We start from the raw sequence: 25,120 nt of genomic DNA, 5'->3' as shown, positions 1-25,120 counted from the left end.
ATATAGTATATCTTGACTTCAGCAAAGCATTTGACAAAGTATCTCACACCATCCTTATTGAAAAAATGACCAAGTATGCAATGGACCAGGCAACTGTTAGGTGGATTTATAACTGGCTTAGTGATCGGACTCAAAGGGTGGTTGTAAATGGCTTCACATCCAGCTGGATGAATGTCTCAAGTGGGGTACCACAGGGATCCGTCCTGGGACCTGTATTGTTCAACATCTTTATCAATGATTTAGATGAAGGAATTGAGGGTAAACTGATTAAATTTGCTGATGACACAAAGCTAGGAGGGATAGCTAATACTAGAGAAGAGAGAGAGAGGATTCAAAAAGACCTAAATAAACTGGAGCAGTGGGCAGCAACCAACAGAATGGTTTTTAACAGGGAAAAATGCAAAGTACTACATCTGGGCAATAAAAATGAAAAAAGCATATACAGAATGGGAGGAATAGAGCTAAGCAACAGTACATGTGAAAAAGACTTAGGTATACTAATAGATCATAGACTGAACATGAGTCAACAGTGTGATGCAGCAGCAAAAAAGGCAAATACAATTCTGGGATGTATTAACAGAAGCATACAGTCTAGATCACGTGAAGTCATTATCGGTCTTTACTCCTCTTTGGTCAGACCTCATCTGGAATACTGTGTACAGTTTTGGGCACCACATTTTAAAAAAGACATAGACAAACTGGAGCAAGTTCAGAGAAGAGCGACCAGAATGGTGACTGGTCTGCAAACCATGTCCTATGAGGAACGGTTGCAGGATTTGGGAATGTTTAGCTTGCAAAAAAGAAGACTGAGAGGAGACTTAATAGCTGTCTACAAATATGTCAAGGGCTGTCACATTGTAGAAGGATCATCTTTATTCTCATTTGCACAAGGAAAGACTAGAAGCAATGGGATGAAACTAAATGGGAGGAGACACAGATTAGATATTAGAAAAAACTTTTTGACAGTTAGGGTGATTAATGAGTGGAACAGGCTGCCACGAGAGGTGGTGAGTTCCCCTTCAATGGACGTCTTCAAACAGAGGCTGGACAGACATCTGTCTGAGATGATCTAGTGAATCCTGCTTTGAGCAGGGGGTTGGACCAGATGACCCAGGAGGTCCCTTCCAACTGTACCATTCTATGATTCTATGATTTTCTTTAAAATTAGATGCTATCTAAGCATTTAATTTAGGGGTGTTTGGGTTGAGATATACTTCTATGCTTTACAGAAAACGCACTTACGTCAGTCATCAGAATGCCCCGAGGTATCTGTACATAGACAGAATGGAGAGGCAAAGTCCAAGCAGATTGGACCTGATTGCAACTGAATTCAGAAACCAAATGCAGCTCAGCAAAAGTGTAAAACTCTGAGGTTAGATAACAGAAGCCTCAAAACTAGGGATGAGCGGACCAGTGGAAGTTCGGGTTCTGGTACCCGACCCGAACTTTAGTCCAACTTTACCAGAACTTGAATCAGAACACGAACCCCATTGAAAACAATTTTGCAACTTGAAAAAAAAATCTCTCTTTCTCTCTCTCTTTCATGACAATAAAGCCACGGTCCCACTATCAGTATTTTGTCAGTATTCGGTCAGTATTTTTTCTCAGGAGCGGGAGCCAAAACCAGATGAGGAACAATCAGAGAAAAGGTATAATAGAAACAAGTCACCAATTCTGCATTTATCACCCACTCCTGGTTTTGTCTCCCACTCCTGTGAAAAAATACTGACCGAATACTGACCAAATACTGATAGTGGGGCCGTGGCCTATGGCTGATGTTATCTTACGTGGAGACGTCATCTACATTTAAATATGTTGTAGAATATTACCAATAAAATATATTAACATTTCTCTAATCCTTATAATATGAAGCACAAACAAAGTTAAATATTTCACATAAATTATAAATAATTAAAAATAATTAAAAGACATAGTAAATATCGAGAACAACTGAATGTGAAATGCTTATGATGTGACTGTAAAAGTAAGCGGACTTTAGGATTAGTAGCACCCCTGAAAATTGCTCTGACGCTATGACTCTTCCACAAGTCACAGAACAGCTCCAGTACGTCACCGGTGACAGGTCCGTCACGTCACCACATACAACATACAGTAGAAATCTTGAGCTTGAGCTTTTACGGAAACCCTAAAATCAGCGCCAATATATCATACCACTTGGCTATGTATATGCGTAGCAGCATGTGCACAGGTGACAGCAAAAGTCTAAAAAAATACATTTCAGTCAGTTAAATAAGATACATCTCATAAAATATATAGAATAGTCTTCATTTAAAAATATTCTGCCCTTTTGGAGTGTTACTATGCAATCACTGTATAATCATTTTCAAGCCTCTAGTCTAAAGCTCTTGGTGCGGGTTCTCCTGCAATAATGCATCACATATACGTTCTGCTTCAAGTTTAAGGCTTCTTTAAGGCTTTCCTTAGGTCGCTGTAGAAGTTCACCAGGGAGCCTGCCATAGCCAAGTCCACGGTGCCATGAGGAAGCATTCCTCTCAGGTCGGTCTGGATGTAGCCAGTCAGGAAGCTGTGCTCAGGGTCGTTCTGGAGGGGCACACAGAACCAGCCGCAGGGGTGATTAAAGCCGCGGACGCAATGTGGTCTCACAACTTCATGATCAATACTAACACCTGTGTAAGCAAAAATAGACGTAACTGTTAGAGATGGTGCAGATTGAGACCAGGTCCAGAGGCTTCATCAGTAGTCTGTAGCCCTGTGAACCACTTCTTGCCAAATGGCATCCCCAGATCCTCTTTTGATTAGCCGGCCTGGCGCAAAGTCATCGTTGCAGGGTCACACACGTGATGTCAGACCAGGCCGGCTAATTAAAGGAAGAGCCATGGATACTGACAGGTAGCGGGTGGTTTGCAGCCACAGATCACCAACAAGACCACTGAACTGGGTCCTGCAAATCGATTCATATTATCTTTAGTAGCAGTGAATCAGAGCAAACGTCTGTATCAGGAGTAATGCCACATGACGGGGTTACTCTGTACGTAGAATTATTGCAATTTAATAGGAATCAGTTTAAGGCTATGTGCACACTAAGTCTTTCAGACGCCACCATACCCACAGAGTTTTTGAAGCAGAAGACACTGTAGACAAACACCAGCAGCGTTTTTCCTGAAGTGTTGTCTTGGTGTCTTCTGGTCATTTTCTCGGCCACTTTGCCGGCAGTGACTTTTTTTTAAATTTTCTATATAAACTAATTCAGTCCATGCGACATTGCAGCCCAGTCCATGTGACATTGGAGTCCATGTGACATTACAGCCCAGTCCATGCAACATTGCAGCCCAGTCCATGTGACATTGGAGTCCATGTGACATTACAGCCCAGTCCATGCAACATTGCAGCCCAGTGCATGTGACATTGCAGCCCAGTCCATGTGACATTGGAGTCCATGTGACATTGCAGCCCAGTCCATGTGACATTGCAGCCCAGTCCATGTTACATTGCAGCTCAGTCCATGTGACACTGGAGTCCATGTGACATTGCAGCCCAGTCCATGTAACATTGCAGCCCAGTCCATGTGACATTGGAGTCCATGTGACATTGCAGCCCAGTCCATGTAACATTGCAGCCCAGTCCATGTTACATTGCAGCCCAGTCCATGTGACACTGGAGTCCATGTGACATTGCAGCCCAGTCCAAGTGACATTGCAGCCCAGTCCATGTGACATTGGAGTCCATGTGACATTGTAGTCCATATGTTCATTCTTTTTGACATTTTTTTTATCTGCTTGAAAAAGAGGTAGTGCGCACACACCCTGAAGGAGTTTTACATTTTCAGTAAAGTTGTGTCCACAGGTGCAGTTTGTTGTAAAAACAAAAAACAAGATATGCTTTACTCACCCTCCCTAGGTCCATCGCTGAGTCTCTGATGCTGCTCCTGCTGTCTGTAGTTTTCTGCAACACTGATTAAGTAACGTCACTGCTGTAAACAACACAAGACACTGAGAGCAGTGGCTGAGACTCTGTGCTGGACCAGGGGAGGGTGAGTAAAGTCAGGCTCGTTTTTTTTTTTTTACAACAAACTGCACCTGTGGACACAACTTCACTGAAAATGGTGAACCACTTTATGACCATGTAAAAACCTGCACACACATTAGATTAAAGTCTGCCGAACCTGCCAATTTAGGAGGGTTTGACCAATCATCTAATGCTTATGCCTCCTGCCTCCTCCAAGATGATGTTGGGGAAAATAATGATCAAACAGTTTGAATCAAAACAGCTGATCCATTTGTTCTCCGGGAAGATCAGATGAGTCTGGCAGTGACTTACTCCGCTCTTCCCATACAGAACAGATGAACACTCGGCTGATCTGAGCATTCACATATATGGGGGAGTCGGATGAGATAGATCTGTCAGCTCACACTTATCAAAGGTGCATGGGCTCCATGAGACTTATGGACACTGACTGTAAAGGGACCACATTTGGATTTACAATTCTGGGTTTGCTTACATTTGGGCTAGTTTCACAAAGCCATAATGCAACCACATATTTATAGGTATAAGTCAAGAACCCTCCACCAAATGTCAGGCACAGAATTTAGGTCAACATGGAGTCCTATGGTGATCAGGTGATCTAAGCTGGTTCAAAAAAGCTGCAAGGAGCTTGGATCTAGTGGCTGTAATATAGACGCTAAAATGTAGACATACAGCAGTCATTTAAGACCAGCCGTAATTTTATCTACAATCTCATTGATACTGAACGCTCTGGAAATGAGGAAAACTCCAAGCTCACATCAGTAGATTATACACTGCTCAAAAAAATAAAGGGAACACTTAAACAACATAATATAACTCCAAGTAAATCAAACTTATGTGAAATCAAACTGTCCACTTAGGAAGCAACACTGATTGACAATCAATCTCACATGCTGTTGTGCATATGGCATAGACAATAGATGGAAATTATTGGCAATTATCAAGACACCCTCAATAAAGGAGTGGTTCTGCAGGTGGGGACCACAGACCACATCTCCGTACCAATGCTTTCTGGCTGATGTTTTGGTCACTTTTGAATGCTGGTTGTGCTTTCACACTCGTGGTAGCATGAGACGGACTCTACAACCCACAGAAGTTGCTCAGGTAGTGCAGCTCATCCAGGATGGCACATCAATGTGAGCTGTGGCAAGAAGGTTTGCTGTGTCTGTCAGCGTAGTGTCCAGAGGCTTGAGGCGCTAACAGGAGACAGGCCAGTACACCAGGAGACGTGGAGGGGGCCGTATGAGGGCAACAACCCAGCAGCAGGATAGCTACCTCCACCTTTGTGCAAGGAGGAACAGGAGGAGCACTGCCAGAGCCCTGCAAAATGACCTCCAGCAAGCCACAAATGTGCATGTGTCTGCACAAACGGTTAGAAACCGACTCCATGAGGGTGGTATGAGGGCCCGACGTCCACAGATGGGGGTTGTGCTCACAGCCCAACACCGTGCAGGACGCTTGGCATTTGCCACAGAACACCAGGATTGGCAAAGTCGCCACTGGTGGCCTGTGCTCTTCCCAGATGAAAGCAGGTTCACACTGAGCACATGTGACAGACGTGACAGAGTCTGGAGATGCCATGGAGAGCGATCTGCTGCCTGCAACATCCTTCAGCATGACCGGTTTGGCAGTGGGTCAGTAATGGTTTGGGGTGGCATTTCTTTGGAGGGCCGCACAGCCCTCCAATTGCTCGCCAGAGGTAGCCTGACTGCCATTAGGTACCGAGATGAGATCCTCAGACCCCTTGTGAGACCATATGCTGGTGCGGTTGGCCCTGGGTTCCTCCTAATGCAGGACAATGCCCGACCTCATGTGGCTGGAGCGTGTCAGCAGTTCCTGCAAGATGAAGGCATTGAAGCTATGGACTGGCCCGCCCGTTCCCCAGACCTGAATCCGTTGTAGGGAGGTCATACAGGCACGTGGGGGCCACACACAATACTGAGCCTCATTTTGGCTTGTTTTAAGGACATTACATCAAATTTGGATCAGCCTGTAGTGTGTTTTTCCACTTTAATTTTGGGGGTGACTCCAAATCCAGGCCTCCATTTGATTTCCATTGATGATTTTTGTGTGATTTTGTTGTCAACACATTCAACTTTGTACAGAACAAAGTATTCAATGAGAATATTTCATTCATTCAGATCTAGGATGTGTTATTTGAGTGTTCCCTTAATTTTTTTGAGCAGTGTAGTATGGTATAATGTTACAAAAGCCCATCTACTGCGTGATGTGAAAAAATCAGCAGCACACCCTATAGTTCGTGGGAAGTTTTGCTACATTTGGGTTTTGTCATGAATTTCAAAAAAATTCTATAAATTCTATACACACAGACAAAAGGAAAGCCAAAATAAAAGATATTACTGATTTAAAAAAAACATTGAGAAGGTAAAACATTGGAATTATACCGCAAGTTAAAAGGCCGTCTTCATATTTTGTGGTGTAGGAGAAGTCTATGAACTCTCTTGGGGAGATAATGTTCAAAAGTTGTCCAGCGGTCGTATAGCGCATCACACAGCAACCCTATTGTGCAAAAATATAAGTAGTAAAATATGATATGATGCATAAAGTGTAGAACATACTAATGTATTTGTATTATCAAAGGTGTCCTAATCTGCAGATATCAGCAGCAGGCCCAAATTCAGCAATTATACTGAAATGGTTTGTACCAACTTATAAGTTATCACATAGTCATATGATAGAGGATAACTTACTGATCGCTGCTGATCTCACTGCTGAGACCCCATTGATTCAATTAATTCAATGAATGGGACTCTGTCTAAATGAAGCAGAAGTTGAGAGTTCTGCACCTATGCTCCGTTCATTCTCTAGAACTAGTCAGAGATAGTTGAGTGCTCTGAAGAATCTTGTTCCCAGCAGTCAGACCCCCAGCAATCAATAACTAATCCGCTATCCTGGTGACAGGGGATAAATTAAATAACTTTGTACACAAGAACAGCATATTCTAAGTAGAAGTCCACTGAGCTAAAGATTGCACCTTATAGTTTTCTAAAAAGAATCCAGAACAGAAAGACCAAGAATAGCAGCTACTAATGTCTTAATTAAAGGGGTTATCCACTGCATTGATACTGATGTCCTATCCCTAGTATAGGTTATCAATATCAGATATGTGGGGGTCCAAGCCCCAACAACCCCATTGATCAGCTCCAGGGATGGACGGATGCAAACAGTATATGGAGTAGAACAGGACAGCTTCATACACTATTTAGTTTCCATTGCCCAGAACTACAGCTCTGCTCCTATTCAGCAAGCAGGTGGCAGGAATCGGGCCTCCACTGATCTGATACTGATGACCTATCACAAGAATAGGTCATCAATATAAGTAGTGGCCGATTTACTGCAATTCTGGGGACATATATTGTCAACCGCAGACGAGGTACCTGTTCAAGATCCCTGATGATATCCATTGTGGTCATCAAACTGTCCCATTGTAGCCTGTAAGGTCCCGGTCGGATGTAGTCAACAATCTTGTTTGTGACGTCTTGCACAACTCCCTCCACTTTGTAGCTGTAAGAAATACAATTCAGACAGGAACGAAGGCTCAACATGTAAACTCAAGACTGATGAAATACCCTACATAGCAGCAATTACATGTACTTCACATTTTTCTTAGACACTCACAGGCAACCACCAAATTCTTCAGAAGGTTTGCGCCAGACGGTCACATCACTCTGGAAAACACAGAAGTCAAGGTCAATAGTGTGAGCTCAAATAACGAAAAACGGAGATAACACAATACAATCTAATACACTGAGCGGTTATCCTATAAAGTACACAAAGGAATAAAATAATGGAAACATACAGCACATGTATACGTTCTGCCCTGGCCTTTCCTTACAGCAGCATATACAGTTAGGTCCAGAAATATTTGGACAGTGACTGAATCTTCGTGATTTCAGCTCTGCAGGCCACTATTTTTTATTTAAAATGAAACAACTGAGATGTAATTGAAGTGTAAACTTTCAGGTTTAATTAAAGGGGTTGAACAAAAATGTCCTGTGAAACGGTTAGGAATTGCAACCATTGTTCTACAAAGCCTTCTCATTTCAGGGGCTCAAACGTAATATTACAAATTAACTTTACCATAAATAAAATGTTCCTTTTTAATACTTTGTAGAGAATCCTTTGCTGGCAATGACTGCCTGAAGCCTGGAAGCCATGGACATTGTAACGGGTCTGGGAGGCAGAACCTCTGAGCTACTATACAAGGGGGCGGTCCTTGTAAGGGAGCGGGTGGCGACCAGGGTAGAAGGGCAGGTAGACACAGCAGGTGACTGGGACAGTCTCTGAATGAACGGACAGGAGGTCACGGCAAGTGACCGGGGCAGTCTCTGGATGAACGGGCAGGAGGTCACGGCAAGTGACCGGGGCAGTCTCTGGATGAACGGGCAGGAGGTCACGGCAAGTGACCGGGGCAGTCTCTGGATGAACGGGCAGGAGGTCACGGCAAGTGACCGGGGCAGTCTCTGGATGAACGGGCAGGAGGTCACGGCAAGTGACCGGGGCAGTCTCTGGATGAACGGGCAGGAGGTCACGGCAAGTGACCGGGGCAGTCTCTGGATGAACGGGCAGGAGGTCAAGGCAAGTGACCGGGGCAGTCTCTGGGTAAAGGATTGGTACGACCTGTGGCGGCAGATGATAGACGTGAGCTCCCAGGTGAGCAGGCGAGAGTCTCTGGATAAACGGGTGGTCACAGCATGTGACGGCGGAACCTCCAGGAAGACCAACAGACAGGTAGCAGATGAGCTTCCCAGGTGAGCGGGCAGGAGTCTCTGGACAGGCGGGTGGTCACAGCACGTGACGGCAGAGCCTCCTGGTAGGCTAGCAGACAGGCAGCAGATGAGCGCTCCCAGGTGAGCGGGCAAGCTGGTCCTTAGACAGACTGACAGGAGTTGGAAGGCAGACCGTCGGACCTCAGGCAAGCAGGCAGGTAGAAGATGTGCGCTCCCAGGTGAGCGGGCAAGCTGGTCCTTAGACAGACTGACAGAAGTTGGAAGGCAGACCGTCGGACCTCAGGCTAGCAGGCAGGTAGCAGGATATCAGGCAGGAATTAGACAGCAGACTGGCAGGAATCTGGCAGGTATCTGGCCGGTAACTGGCAACGGGACCTGAAGGCTGAAGCAGAGTAGTGAACAGTGCTACAACATTGCTCGGGCACCTCCATTTTGGAGGAGGTGCCTTTTATATGGGAGGTCCTCCGGCAATTGGCCGGGGACTCCTTAGGACGGCGCGCGCGGTCCCTTTAAGAGAGGGGGAGCGCGCGCGCGTGCGCCCTAAGCACACTGCCGGGGAAGGAGCGCGTGCCGGAAGCACCGGGGAGAGAAGCGCTGGAGGACGCCGCGCCAGGAGCGGGGAGGTGAGAGGGACGGCGTCTCTGCCTAGAACGGGGCAGAGACGCCGATGCTACAGACATCACCAGACACGGGGTTTCCTCCTATGTGATGGTTTATCAGGCCTTTACTGCAGACTACTGAAACAGACTAAGGGACCTTTTTAAATGCTTAGGAAGCCTTTTCAGGTGTTTTTTGTTCATTATTTTAATTTACTGAGATAATGACTTTTGTGTTTTTATTGGCTATAAACCATAACCATCAACATTAACAGAAATAAACACTTGAAATAGATCACTCTGTTTGTAATGACTCTATATAATATATGAGTTTCACTTTTTGTATTGAAGAACTGAAATAAATTAACTTGTTGATGATATTCTAATTTAGTGAGATGCACCTGTATATACACACACACATTATATGTACAGTAGTTGTTCATATTTCATTTTCTGCTTCCCATGACTGTGCCCCAGTGAAGCAAGGTCCATAAACACATGGTTGGGAGAGATAGTGTGGAAGAACATGACCTGCTGCACAGCGTTCTGACCTCAATCCCATTGAAGACCTTTGAAATGAACTACAACGGAGATGGTGAGCCAGGCCGTCCCGTTCAAAAACAATGTCTGATCTCACAAATGCTCTTGTGGATGAATGGTCAAAAATTTTCATATACACACTCTGAAATCTTGCCGAAAACCTTCCCAGAAGAGTGGTCACTTATATGGATGCATAGGGGAGAGCTATCTCCATATTAGAGTGTAATTTCAGGTAACTTTTCAGAAAAAGTTGTCATGGGCTGGGCTCCTGGGTTCAAATCCCACTAGGGATGACATCTACAATGAGCTTTTTATGTTCTCCCCGTGGTTGCTGGGATTTCTCCACATCCTCTGGTTTCATTTCAAACTCCAAAAACATACTGATAGGGAATTTAGATTTTGAGCCCCAATGGGGACAGCAATGACAATATCTATAAAGCATTGTGGAATATGATGGCGCTATATAAGTAAGCATAATAAATAATAATATAATAATACTATTTCTGGCCTTCATATGACTTGTATCCTGCATTTTCACCAGTTTTTCCCTTTGTAGGCTCTATCTCCAATTTTCAGTTCTCTCTGAACTAGTGGGTGGAGACTAGCTTCTATCATGTCTCATATACACAGTAATCACAGGTATGAGGGATTCGTGTTCTATGTAGCACACAGACCGAGGCACCCGCAGCATGGAAGACATTATACAGCAGGACTAAACAACTGAATCATTTGATAGAAAGTTGCGGTTCAATCTGTGAGCTTTCCTGCCTGGGTATCACTCTGCTCCACACTTTTATCTGTGCCCCATCCATAGAGTATAGGAGGTGAGATGTGATTAGACAGTGAGACGGCAGGGCGTCCAGTCTTCAGCAAGACAGAGTTGAGCTCTATTTTCAGATTAGATGACAAGTTCAAGAGATGGGAGGGGGGGAGAAGAAGTGGCTCATAAGTGGAGAAGAAAGCAGATTTCTCAAGATATATTATAATGTTTCTTACATTCACCAGTACAATTGGTTTATGCAAAGTTTGATGAAACGACAGAAACCATTGAATGTCTAAAGATTTTGAATGGGATGTCATAAAGGCTCCTGTACCAGTACACTTTTCCCCGTATTGTGTATATTAGATGCCGAATGATCTAATAATGAAGATTAAAAAAAAAAAAAACACGCTCAAGTGATGTACAATGGAGTTCACATCTTCACCAGTGACCTCTACGAGCTAATTCAGATTACAGCTCGGAAATTGTATGATACTTAGGACTCCTAGTAGATGTTTAACCAATATCCCTTACATGAACAAGTACACTATAACCTATTACTTTATCATGTAGTGGTTATTAACCCTTTCCCATCGTGGCCAATTTACAGTTTTGCGCTTTTGTTCTTTCATCCAAAAATCAACACTGTCATTGTTTTGTTTTTTTTCATTTTGAATGACATCTTTCACTTTTCCATGTAATGTACTGGACAATGGGAAATAAAATTTTAATGAAGGTAAAATGATGAAAGAAAAAAAAAAATCTTTGGGTCTTATTTTTACAGGGTTCACTTTATGGTAAAAAAAATTACTTGGCAGCGGGATTCTTTACGTCAGTATAATTATGACGATAGAAAACTTGTAGAGTTTTTTATTATATCAGTGGCTTGTGGGAGAAAAAAGGAGGATTCAAATTTTTGGAGTAAGGTGTGTGGTAGGGCGCACATGAAGGTGTCCGTCAGACGCCCCTGATTCATTAAGAGGTGGGCGCCTCTAGATGAATCAGGAGCCTCGCAGTCCTCCCGTCCCCTCATCAAGATCGGAGAGGAGATCGGTGGTCTTCATGAATGGGCATGAGTGAATTCAGGCTGCAAACTATCTGCACCCACCTAGCTTGACAGTGGATAAGAAGAAGGAAACAACTGAAGACAGAGGCCAAAATTAATTATAATAATAAATAATAAATTAATTAAAAATATGTATCCAGTGAGATTCCCCAAACAGGAGATATAAGTATCGCTAGCGCTCATTTATTGGGTCCTAATACGTGATCTGCACAGCACTGATAAAGCGGTCATCGGTGAAAATAATCTGACTTGTGTCCTGACCCGTTTACAGCATTACATTTATAGCTGTATTTATGACTACTAGGACATAGGTCTTGGTTGTGCTGAAGATTAAATCGTCTCTCAATTGCTGATTACAAGAATGTAGGAGCAAAGTTTGACATGACAGTAAGGTTTACTATACAGCTATCACCAGCGTCGGGCTGCGGTGCCAAGGGTCCACCAGTAACCAACTCCAGGGCCCCACTTTTCAGCTACATGTAAATGTGACATTATCCTCAATCACAAATTTATATAACAATGAACTGGGTAGATTGTTAAATTAATAAGACGCTGCATTTGTCTGTACATGATGATTCAAGTATATTGTGCCAAGTACTGCTCATATAAGAGGATGGTGGCCCATCGGAGGATTCTCCGGTTCTCCTATGGCCAGTCCAAGCCTGGGTATCACAAATGAAGAAAATAGGAGAACTGCTAAAATCCACATATCGTACAACAAGTGTCTGTAAGGGAGGAGGGGGAAACTACAACTTGAAAAGTTAAAGACCCTCATAAAAATAAGGGTGAGACCACACAGTGTGGTTTATCTTGAAGCTGAAACTACCGTATATACTCGAGTATAAACAGACTTTTTCAGCACATTGTTTATGCTGAAAAAGCTCCCCTCGGCTTATACTGGGGTATATACTTATAAATATAGTATATACCGGCTGTGGGGGAGGTGGGGTTGCGGCGGCGGAGGAGCGGGGGCACAATGCAGTAGCCGGCTGCTGCAGCTACCACGTGTGCCCGCTGCTAAAGAGAATTAATATTTACTCTTCTCCATGTCCATGTCCCAACAGGACGTAGCGCTGGAGCAGAGGGAAGGAAGGTGAGTAGAAGTGTTTATTTTTTCCATGTGTGCAGTAATGGGGGTTCAGGATTGGGGCTGAAGGGGCCATGCATACCAGGATTGGTGATGAGCGGGCCATGCATACCAGGATTGGTGATGAGGGGGCCATGCATACCAGGATTGGTGATGAGGGGGCCATGCATACCAGGATTGGTGATGAGTGGGCAATTTTTACCAGGATGAGGAAATTTACCAGTAGCTGCTACATTTCCCACCCAAGGCTTATACTTGAGTCAATAAGTTTTCCCAGTTTTTTGTGGTAAAATTAGGTGCCTCGGCTTATATTTGGGTTAGCTTATACTCGAGTTTATACGGTAAGCCCACCAGTGGTTGGCAACGGGTGCACAATTTTGTTTCATAGTCACACAGTCATTGGCTGCTACCGGTTGGCAGAATTTAGGCTGTGATGTCAGGTGAACTGTGTGGGCTCAACCTAAGGGTAGGGGCAGAAGGCTGTTTTCTCTCCATCCGAGAAAAACACTCTGATTATTCCAATCAGACTCTGGTAAGAGTGGCATCGGTATTTCTCGGACATGGAGAAAAAAAAAAATGTCTCCACCTTCTCCATTCTGGAAGTTCATGAAAATCAGACCGCCCTCAGATGTCATCCGAGTGCAGTCCGATGTTTTTCACGGACCCATAGACCTGCATTAGTCAATTTTGACCTGACACTGGTATAATAAATGGCCATATCACAGATTTTTTCCTCGGACTAAGGAAAAAAATCTGACATTTGCTCAGCCCCATAGAATATCATGGGTACAAGTGCTATTCAAGAAAACCACAGATAGGGCTCATGTGCACAACTGATTTGAGTCCTAAGGCCTCATTCAGATGTATGTAATTTTTCACATATGCAAAACCGGTCTAAGTTTCATCAGTATTTTTCGTTCAAGTTTCGTCAGTGTACGGTTTGTGTGTCAATTATTACCATTTTTCATCAGTGATTTTCACATATGGAAAAAGAAAGAACTAAATGACAAGGCTTCTCCTATTCATCACAATGTTAATCACGGGCAGGACGCAGCCTGTACAGTCCTGTGCCATCAGTGATTCTAACCGAGACCAATAGACTTCTATGGGTAATTCTGATCCATGATGCCTATAAAAAAAACAGGGTTTTTTTGCGAATACACAGTCTAGAAAAAAAACACAGATACTTGAACGGCTCCATGGACTATAATGGGTACGTGCTCTATCCATCCAGACAACCCCTTTAAGAAAAATATTATAAAATAAGGACAAATGCTTGAAGGACACTTACAGATTTCTTAGCCACACTCCACGCGTCTTCAGGAATGTTGTGGTACTGGATCAATGTGTTCTGCAGTTTTGTTGACATGGATGGTACATCAATCTGGTCCTCCATGTTTCTAAACTAAAGACAGGGAAAATATAAGAGGCCATAAACAAAACTGTGACATCACAATATCCATAATATAATCTATAAATGTGATGGTGGTAAATAAAATAATACTGTAAGGTATAACTAAATGATATATTCAGATCAATTTTTAGGAAATTGTGTGGTGTGTAATGTACAATACTCTACATATAGGAGAAATGAGAAAGTCTGCAGTCATGTGTTCTGTCCTCAAGTACATAGAGCAGCAGCGAGTATGGCGTGTATGGGGCCACACAACAGTATTACTTAGGTGGGGGCTCTCCATGTGCTGTGATATGGTGTCCCCTTTAAGGCCACGTTCACACTATCAGTATTTGGTGAGTTTTTTACCTCAGTATATGTAAGCTAAAACCAGGAGTGGGTGAATAATCCAGAAGTGGTGACGTGTTTCTATTATATTTTTCCTCTGATTGTTCCGCTCCTGGTTTTGGGTTACAGATACTGAGGTAAAAAACTCACCAAATACTGAACGTGTGAACATGGCCTTAGACTTTGTATTCCCACAGAAAAGCAATGCCTTGTGAGGAGAGTACCTGTATAACACAGCATGTATAACACAAGTTTTCTCACACATTCATACAGATATTCCGTCTTTTTTTCCTTTGCACGGTACAATAAACATTCAGTAACTTTGATGTCGTTTTTAGCCATGCATCTGGCAAAGCCACAAAGGGCCCTTATTGCGTTACTATGGATCTGCATTGGGGCATTTTCATTCTGTCTTTGCTTAAGTTATGGTCAGAAAAATAAAGGCCTCTATAAGCTCTATATAAACAAAAAGAATACCCATTTGGCGTTCAAGGGGCGATATACATTGGTATACCTTATATTTTTAATGTATAGGAAAGTGTAGTCATCTGTGCTTTCTCATACAGTGGGCACAGCAAAAAACTTCCTCAATACAGTACAAGATTTTTTTCTACACTAAGGTGAGGAATAGAGATGATTACATTTGATTGAAATTGTTAGGTAGTCACTGAACCTTGCATATTTGAAAAATTTGCACTTCAAATTTGCCGCTGATTGAAGGTTGCATCAGCCAGAGAAGACTCACGTGGCCTCAGGCGTGACTGGGAAAGCTTCCCCGTAGTGAACTGCAGCTATCACATCACAAGGCATATAACAGCCAATCAGGAGGGACTATCACAGCCAGTATAAAAGCAAAAGAAGGAAATGCAGCAGACATTTTTATAGTGAATCTGGAGAGTGAGAGGACGTCGCACTTTACAGCTTAGACATAGGGAGAAATAACCATAAAACACTGAAAAAATGATGCATTCATATTTTGAGGTTTGTTGCTCTTTTTTCAGCAACTGCAGTAAAAACACATTATCGCCAATTCATCAAAGCGGTTACACAGGAATTCTAGCATAAATCACTTTGAAAAGTCACAAAATTTTTGTGTTTTCGCAAAAAAAATTGCGACTTTTGGTGTTTTCACACCAGTTTTGCCCAGCGCCGCCAGAATGGGCAGAACTGGGGGAGAGACATGACTCCACAGTTCATCTAATTCATGGCAAGCTACAGCGTACCGTATACCAGAAATCTTACTGCAGTCCATGAAGAAGGCACACCCCACATTAAAGACCAGCTGGATTACTTAAGAGACATGCGCCTTTAAATGAATCAGAAGCGTCGGACTCCAGATGGTCCTTCATCATGGCCAGCATGAGCACCACCTGTCTTAATGAACTGACCCCATTGTTTTATCAAAAATTGTGGAAAAAACTTTGCAGTCCTACCACAATTGTGGCAAGTAAAAACAAAACATGGCTGCGTTGTAAGAAGAGAATAGTGTCATACACATTTTTTAGGATAAATTTTAATTTTAAAAAATTTGTCTAAGAACTCCTATACTTGACAGTGATTTTTCTTGTACAAAAAAATAAAGTCCTAGTTAAGTGTTTTTGAGTGTCATCAATTTGCTCAGTGTGTCACTTTTTACCATCAAAGTTTGGACAGAGTTTCATCATTTTTTCTCTAAAAATATATATTATGCTTTCTCAAGCCTGTTCAATCAAACAGTCTGTGGAAAGCAGAAGCCCACGGTTAACATCTTACTGATGTACAATTTTATGTCGAGTTTGATCCAATACCCTGAACAATATCAGACAGATCTCAGTGCTTTTATGCGGACATCTCGGTCTGAGGAAAATATCAGACGTGTCAATCTCCTTATAGTCTATTATAGTCTATTATAAGTATGACTGCCATCTGTGAAAAACATTGGATAGAACTCGCATGAGAAAAACTGACGTCTGAATAAGCCCTAATAATAAATGTCACGGTATTATATTCAGTCGCAAAGTCAGAGCTTCACACTTGTCGCCTATGCCGGGAGATTTCCACAGCGTCTGAGTAGAACATAAAACCTGTTATTCCTGTCAGCAGATATTTGCTATGTAATCTGAGAGCATCATGATGTAGGGGCAGAGAGCCTGATTCCAGCAATGTGTCACTTACTGGGCTGCATGCTTTAGTTTGGATAGAATCCCTGTTTTCTCTGCTGTAGGTGTAGCAGTGCTCAGAATGCTGAGCTGTATATAATCTACTGCTGATAAAACACTTGCTTGTATTGAAACTAAAACACACAGCCTAGTAAGTGACACATCCCTGTAATTAGGCTCACTTACCCTATATCATGCTGCTTTCAGATTAAATAGCAAAAATCCGCTGACAGATTCCCTTTAACAAAGGACCCATAATAATACAGTACGGTATGACAAGTCCGATTTCTTATGAAACCCATTGCTATCAAAATAAGATCATTCTCCAAACCTGTTCCAAATGTCCAGCTGTAAAATCATGGCAACTTGTGGACGGGAAAGCAAAGCGCTGTGGAATATGTTGGCGCTATATAAATAAAATTATTATTATTATAATACTACAGTATCCAGATAGTCATGTATGAGTATCGCTGTGTAAATTTGATTGCTGGCACCGACAAGGAGGCACATGTAATTGAGAGCTATCTGGTAGCGCAGCAGCCAGGCCAGTGCTCATCTACAATCATCACACAGCAATCATCACATTGCAATCATCACACTGCAGTCATCACACTGCAATCATCACACTGCAATCATCATACTGCAATCATCACACAGCAATCATCATACTGCAATCATCACACAGCAATCATCATACTGCAATCATCACACAGCAATCATCACACAGCAATCATTATACTGCAATCATCACACAGCAATCATCATACTGCAATCATCACACAGCAATCATCATACTGCAATCATCACACAATCATCATACTGCAATCATCACACAGCAATCATCATACTGCAATCATCACACAGCAATCATCATACTGCAATCATCACACTGCAGTCATCACACTGCAGTCATCACACTGCAGTCATCACACTGCAATCATCACACAATCATCATACTGCAATCATCACACAGCAATCATCATACTGCAATCATCACACAGCAATCATCATACTGCAATCATCACACAGCAATCATCACACAGCAATCATTATACTGCAATCATCACACAGCAATCACACTGCAATCATCACACAGCAATCATCACACTGCAATCATCATACTGCAATCATCACACAGCAATCATCACACTGCAATCATCACACAGCAATCATCACGCAGCAATCATCACGCAGCAATCATTATACTGCAATCATCACACTGCAATCATCACACAGCAATCATCACGCAGCAATCATCACGCAGCAATCATTATACTGCAATCATCACACAGCAATCATCACACAGCAATCATTACACAGCAATCATCACACTGCAATCATCACACAGCAATCATCACACTGCAGTCATCACACTGCAGACATCACACTGCAGACATCACACTGCAATCATCACACAGCAATCATCACGCAGCAATCATTATACTGCAATCATCACACAGCAATCATCACACAGCAATCATCACACAGCAATCATCACACAGCAATCATCACACTGCAATCATCACACTGCAGTCATCACACTGCAGACATCACACTGCAGACATCACACTGCAGACATCACACTGCAATCATCACACAGCAATCATCACACTACAATCCTTGGCACACGCCGACAAATACATCCCAAACCTGTGTGCAAAATAAAAGAAGGAAACAAAAATACATGAGCGCACCCGACTCAAAACCCACAATCGCCAGCACATAGTACAGACCGGACCTCGTCCTGACACCGTAAACATTCAGATAATTTAAGGGATGTTCCATTTTAGAGCAAAATTGGCCTACGGAAAGGTAATGCTTTGAAATACCAATAAGCATTACCTATTGAGCTTCCATTGCTCCGAGTCGGAGCCCATTTTGGTGGAGTCAGTCTGTATAAAATGGACCGACTCCGACTCATAAAATATATAATAAATTGGGTACAGTAGTTCAATGCTGTTTGTGGGGAATATTTTTTCATAAGAATTTGGGAAAGTTATGAAATGTCCTATAAATGTCTGTCCTATTCCTGATCTAAGGGTCTAGACTTTTAGCTGAGATGAATCTGTGCTACAGTAAATTTATAACTTAAACATCAGCCATGTATGAGGGAGTCGGTGTCATGGAAATTGAGGAGTCGGAGGTTTGGCTTACTGACTCCACAGCCCTGCATCTCAGCCCCATTTCTCATACTCCTGTGTTCTCTACGAGAAAGCCGCACACTGACAAGTTGGGCTACAGGTTATCTCTGGGAGATCAATGTGATCGATGGTCTGAAATCAGGCATGCATGATTGTCATCTCTCCCAACCACCAGCCGGCCGGCGCCCCCATACACATTAGACTGTCGGCTGAATATGGGTGGGTTAGTCTGACGTGTTAGGGGGTCCTTATTTCACAGCATTAGCTGCGCAAAGGCTAATTTCGTGTGAAAATGAACAACCCCTTTAAATAATTCCATCCCTACATTCAGCATCTCCAGCGCAAATAAAGAGTGTCCTCAGATTGGAGCCTGTCAGCGATAAATAAACTGTCTTCACTGGAGATTTAAGAATAAACAACATATTGTGCACTTGAATAATTGAGCATCTACATTCAGGAAGACCAGAATAAGAAGTGAATGGCAGCGGTGCCGCTACTTGCCACAAAACTGCACCATCCTGTTTTCACAAAAAACAACTGTTCAGCTCAACTAAGGGAAAAAACTCTGCTCTCAAGATTTGCACAGAAACTGAGTCCCAGTCAGAAGGTCGGTAATCACCTGAGCCACGGTAAGAGCCAGATATATTTCTAAATTCAGAACGAGTAGGGTTTCTGCACGATGTCCGGTTTTTAAACTTTTGTGTTTTTCGTATCTTTTTAATGGATCAATAAAGCTCTTCTTTTTACTTGGAAAATTTGGAGATCGAATGCTGGACAAGATGGCCGTCTATTCACTGCCATGTTTTACATTGTTGTTGTTTATAGTTTTGTCCTCAGAAGGTAAAGTTGTTACACTGTACTGTATATACTGTATTGTGTGGTGTTATAGAGCATTGTATATTATACTGTATATATGGGCAGCACGGTGGCTCAGTGGTTAGCACTGCAGCCTTGCAGAACTGGGGTCCTGGGTTTAAATCCCACCAAGGACAACATCTGCAAGGAGTTTGTATGTTCTCCCCGTGTTTGCGTGGGTTTCCTCCGGGTTCTCCGGTTTCCTCCCACACTCCAAAGACACTAAGACATACTGATAGGGAATGTAGATTGTGAGCTCCAATGGGGACAGTGCCCATAATGTCTGTAAATCGTTGTGGAATATGATGGCGCTATATAAGTGAGTAAAATAAATAAAATATACTGTATTGTGTTGTGTTGTATAGTATTGTATTGTTTGATGTTGTTAGATTATATTGTACATATTATACTGTGTATCTTGTACGGTGTAATGTTAGATGGTTTTGTATATATTATACTGTATATCTTGTATTGTGTGTTGTTATATATATATTATACTGTATATCTTGTACTGTGTGGTGTTGTATAGTATATTGTATGTATTTCTTTGTTGATATTGTATTCTGTGATGGTGTTACATTGTGTACCTTTATCTCTGTGTCCCCCGCAGTCAGGGCCCCGGGCACAGTCGGAGCTTTGTCTATTAGCTGTGACACACTACATTAGTAGATGAGCCAGTGATGGGCACACACAGAATAGGGCCCCTGTACACAGGGCCGGCCCGAACGTATAGGCGAACTAGGCGGCCGCCTAGGGCGCCGACCCTAAGGGGGCGCCAGAGAAAAAATAGAAAAAATTATAAAAAATCTTTTCAAAAGGCAAAAAGTTTTAGGGATGGAAAGAAAAGTGTACATAAATTTTTTTACCATAAATTTAAAAGAAAAACCGTTGAGCTTCAATTTACGCACGGAAAGGAGGCGCTAAACTACGGACGTGAGTCGTTTGCATCGTCTGCTGACAGGTGTTTGATCCCGCGCGTTTATTTTGCTCCTAAGTTTTCAAATGTTGGCAAAGCAAACAACCAAAAATGCACACACTACACTAAGGGGGCGCCCGAGAGAAAAAAATACGTATACTTAAAAGGTAGGTGTACCATATGGCCTATTTATACGTAGTTTGGACTTTAGGTACTAGTTGGCGATTATATTGATAGATGTCATCAGCAGTCGATGCGGCTAGTGGGAGGAGTCTGTTTTGACGCATTGGCGTAGACTGCCTGGACTGCCAGTCAGGCCAGCTAAGGCAAGGGAGATAGTATCTACGTTTTTAGCATATCGGCGCGTGCAATTATAATATTTTCGAGGTATGTCTCTACTGTTTGCATGCTTTATCATGTGAGCCATTGCTGTTATTTTGTATATTCATTAGATTCATTGTTCCATGAGGTTTCATGAATGCAAATAGAAAATAGGAGGTTTTTAGTAAATTTTTGGCCTAGGTTCTAAAGTGTTAGGCGCTGCAAGGTAGGTATATTGTTTTGATTTTCAAAAATATTGGAAACATTGGAAATTGTTAAAGAAATTTGTGTTTTTTGTCTTAAAAGTAAAATCGTATTATATAATGTTCAGGTAACAATTTTAATCGGCGCGTTAACTTTTAGGTAAATGCTGTGTGTTGTAACGAGTCATGGCTGATAAGAAGAAAAAACTTTCGGGGTTTCAGAACCGTAAAAGAAAAGCTGAGGAGGAGAAATCACTTTCAAAAATCAAAGGGTCATTTTTAAAATATCTAAGCAATAGAAATGAAGACGCGGAATTCCAAACGTTGGAACAACAGGTTTCTGTTGCCTCGGAAATATCGAATGTGGAAATAGAATTTGTTTCTCATGCTGAAAATAGTGAACTACAACCATCAATATCTGGTGGTAGATCTGATCAAAGTACCAGTACTGACATGGAGGCTGGTATATCTATAGAAATACTACGCAAAGACTATTCGGACGATCCCGCTACGTGGACCGTAATCAATGATGACTTACGCCTAGATGTAGTAAAACTCGGCCCCACACAAGTTAAAGATTTCGATTTTCCTTTGGACACTAATCGTAGAAAATTTTCTTGTGTTCACTATAAACGTCGTCTTGTCAATGGTGAAAGTCTTGAACGCAATTGGCTAACGTATTCTATTCAGAAAAATTCAGCTTTTTGTTTTTGCTGCACGTTGTTTCCAGACTCATCACTTCAACTAGGAATCATCAAACGCTCAGCCTTTAGGTACTGATGGTGTAAATGACTGGAAAAACATATCTGCTATTTTAGCCAGCCACGAAAAAAGCAAAGATCACATGATTAGCTTTCAAAAATGGAAGGAACTCGAAAATAGACTTAAGATGAACAAGACCATTGACGAAGAACACTTACGCAAAATTGAAGAGCAAGAAAAATACTTTGCATCAAGTTTTAGAAAGGTTGATAGCTCTAGTGAGGGTACTAGGTACGCAAAACTTAGCGTTCCGTGGATCAAATGATGCATTGTTTGCATTTAATAATGGGAACTTTTTGAAATTTGTGGAGTATTTGGCTATGTTCGATCCCGTCATGTGTGAGCACATTCGGAAAATCCGGGACAAAGAGATTCATGCACATTATTTGCGAAAAACAATACAGAATGAGATGATTCAACTGCTAAGTAATGGTATTCAGGAAAAGATTCTTGACGATGTCAAAACGGCAAAATACTTTTCTGTAGAGCTGGATTGTACTTCTGACGCGTCTCATGTTGAACAAATGACTATCATTGTTCGGTTTGTTTCCACATCAGAAGACAAAAAGTTTGAAATTAAAGAGCACTTCTTGGGATTCATTCCTGTTTCTGATACAACTGGAGGTGGTTTGACAGCCGCTGTCTTGAACAAATTTGAAGAACTGTCGCTCTCTGTGGACAACTTACGAGGGCAAGGCTAAGACAATGGGAGCAACATGAAGGGAAAAAACATTGGACTACAAAGACGAATTTTGGACATAAACCCACGTGCATTCTTTGTGCCTTGCAGCTCCCATTCTCTAAACTTAGTCATCAACGATGCCGCTAAATGTTGTTTTGGAGCGACAACTTTTTTCCTGTTAGTTCAAAATCTCTACGTATTTTTCTCTTCGTCAACTCAGCGTTGGGAAGTACTCGTGCGTCATTTGCCATCTCTGACTCTAAAACCTCTAAGCGAAACAAGGTGGGAAAGTAGAATTGATGCTCTGGCCCCCCTCCGTTACCTTTTGAGCGAAGTCCATGATGCCCTAATGGACATAGCAGAAAATATTAGTCTCACAGGAAGCTCTGGAAATGTCTCCCGGCTAGAAGCTCAAGGTCTTGCTAAACAAGTTGGAACCTTTTCTTTTGTTACATCTGTTCTAGTATGGTTCAACATTTTGTACGAAATTAATTTGACAAGTAAGTTACTTCAGTCACAAGAATTCGATTTAGCTGCTGCTTCTCAACACCTTGACAAAACAAAGAAATATCTGCAATCATTAAGAAGCGATGAAGAGTTTGAGAAGCTGTTAGTTGATGCGAGGGAAATCGCAGAAGAGCTTGGCATACCAGCTAATTTTGAGTCAAGTTGTGCGCCAAAACGTTTAAAGAAAAAAAACAGACAGTTCTCTTATGAAGGGAAAGATGAGCCCATAAGAGATGAGAAACAGAGTTTCAAAATTAACTTTTACTTTGAGATCTTAGATACTGCTATAAATTCAGTTGATGAGCGGTTCACTCAGCTGAAAGAAATGGAATTGAAATTTGGATTTTAGTACCACATCCGTTCACTTGAGGGAAAACCAAGCAAATTTGTTCTGGATAAGTGTAAAGCTCTGGAAAAGTCTCTTACACACAACGAAGTAAAAGACATCGATGCCATAGAGCTATGTGGTGAACTGCAGGCAATGTCAAGACGTGTTCCAGAAGATTCATCACCAAAAGACGTTCTTGAACTTTTGCTTAAATCTGACTTGAAAGAAAGTGTCCCCAACCTGGTGGTGGCTCTAAGAATTCTTTTGACTCTGCCTGTGTCCGTGGCCTCAGGAGAGAGAAGCTTCTCAAAACTAAAGCTAATTAAAACATATTTAAGGGCAAATATGACGCAAGAGAGGTTGGTTGGGTTGGCAACAATTTCAATAGAATCTGAAGTTGCTAAACAAATTAATCTCGGTGACTTAGTGTCATCCTTTTCAAAAAAAAAGGCAAGGAAACAAAAATTTTAATTACCTATGGTCGTTTTTGTTTTGTGTTATTGATTACTTTGTATATATTTGTCCTATACAACTTCTCAGAAGATTAAAGAGTTAGGAGAGAGTTAATTAATCGTTGTTGTGGTTTATTTTGCTCCTAAATTTATATCCCAAGTTTTCATCTACTGCCAAGAATAGTAGGGGCGCAACAAAATAGTTTCGCCTAGGGCGCCGTAATCTCTCGGGCCGGCCCTGCCTGTACAAGGACACTATATGGGCTCTTTGCAGTCCACTATCTCATCATAATGCACAATCCTGCTGCTCTGGAGGTAGACATGGCCCCCTATTTCTAGGGCCCCTGTGTGACTTCACAAGTTGTACCAATGCCCCTGCACAGGCTCCTGGATGCCATCCATATTACATTGGTGCCCGTTGTGTGGTGGGGTGGTTGCATACAATGTATGGGGCACAGTTCTATATAAATAACACTGGATTATTGCCCTTTTTCTGCCATCTCTGCAGGCTGTCAGACCGATTTATGGTCTGGACGTCTGAGCTGATCGATCAGTCGGACGACTCCCACAGACCCGGAGATGATGATCGATGACGACATACTATAGATCCGATCAGTAATTATTAGTTCTGTGGATGGAGCTCTGGTAACAACGAGCGCCGTGGGTGTCTGCGTGGGACACAGTCACGCTGTCACGTGGATTAGCCCTGCTCACAGGTATGGACCTGCTGTGTGTACAGGCCAGTGTGACATTTCTCATTGGCATCATCTCATATCACCCTATTATCTACGAAAGAGAAACAACAATCACAAGCTGTGGTAGAACCACAAGACCCAGCATCCTGTGTGTAACGGACGAATGCAGTTATCACATCGCGCAGTCTGCGGGCACTCACCCTCTGGACCTCCTCACCCTCCGGATACCAGCGGCACAGTGCGCTCTGTATCAGCAGTCTCACTACTAACCAATCACAGCGTACAGTCATTCATAGGGCGTGACCTGACTGAGCGCTTCAACCTATCAGAAGAGATCAGCTACTTAGCCCCGCCCACCGAGCAAAGATCTAAGAAAGTCCCGGAGTGGGCGGGGCTGTGAGTCATTCAGCATCTTCCTGTGATGGAGATGACGGTTCTGTGAGTAAGGCGCTGACAATGGCGGAGCGCTGACTGTGATCACACAGCATTCATTCATGTCATATACACAGCATGATGTCATGTACACAGCATGGACTGGGTCTCACTGGCGTCTTATGTCTTACTGGTGGGGTCT

The 25,120-nt window shown here is 42.5% G+C and overlaps 1 protein-coding gene across 1 annotated transcript; it reads right to left on the bottom strand.

Annotated features, from left to right (window-relative positions):
* Positions 1 to 1,426: 1,426 nt before the first annotated feature.
* Positions 1,427 to 24,766, bottom strand: STARD4 (StAR related lipid transfer domain containing 4). Its single transcript, XM_073677418.1, has 6 exons — positions 24,747 to 24,766; positions 14,097 to 14,210; positions 7,645 to 7,694; positions 7,404 to 7,530; positions 6,411 to 6,525; positions 1,427 to 2,648 (listed from the first exon to the last, which is right to left on the bottom strand). The coding sequence occupies exons 2-6, from the start codon at positions 14,199 to 14,201 to the stop codon at positions 2,419 to 2,421; spliced, it is 627 nt and encodes a 208-aa protein (XP_073533519.1). The 5' UTR covers positions 14,202 to 14,210; positions 24,747 to 24,766; the 3' UTR covers positions 1,427 to 2,418.
* Positions 24,767 to 25,120: the final 354 nt, after the last annotated feature.

Source organism: Phyllobates terribilis, unplaced genomic scaffold, assembly GCF_046119375.1.
Source record: "Phyllobates terribilis strain yellow unplaced genomic scaffold, ASM4611937v1 Scaffold_1__5_contigs__length_1240528914, whole genome shotgun sequence".
NCBI lineage: Eukaryota > Metazoa > Chordata > Amphibia > Anura > Dendrobatidae > Phyllobates > Phyllobates terribilis.
Note: the sequence above shows the minus strand (reverse complement) of the source record. Positions and strands in the feature narration are given on the sequence as shown.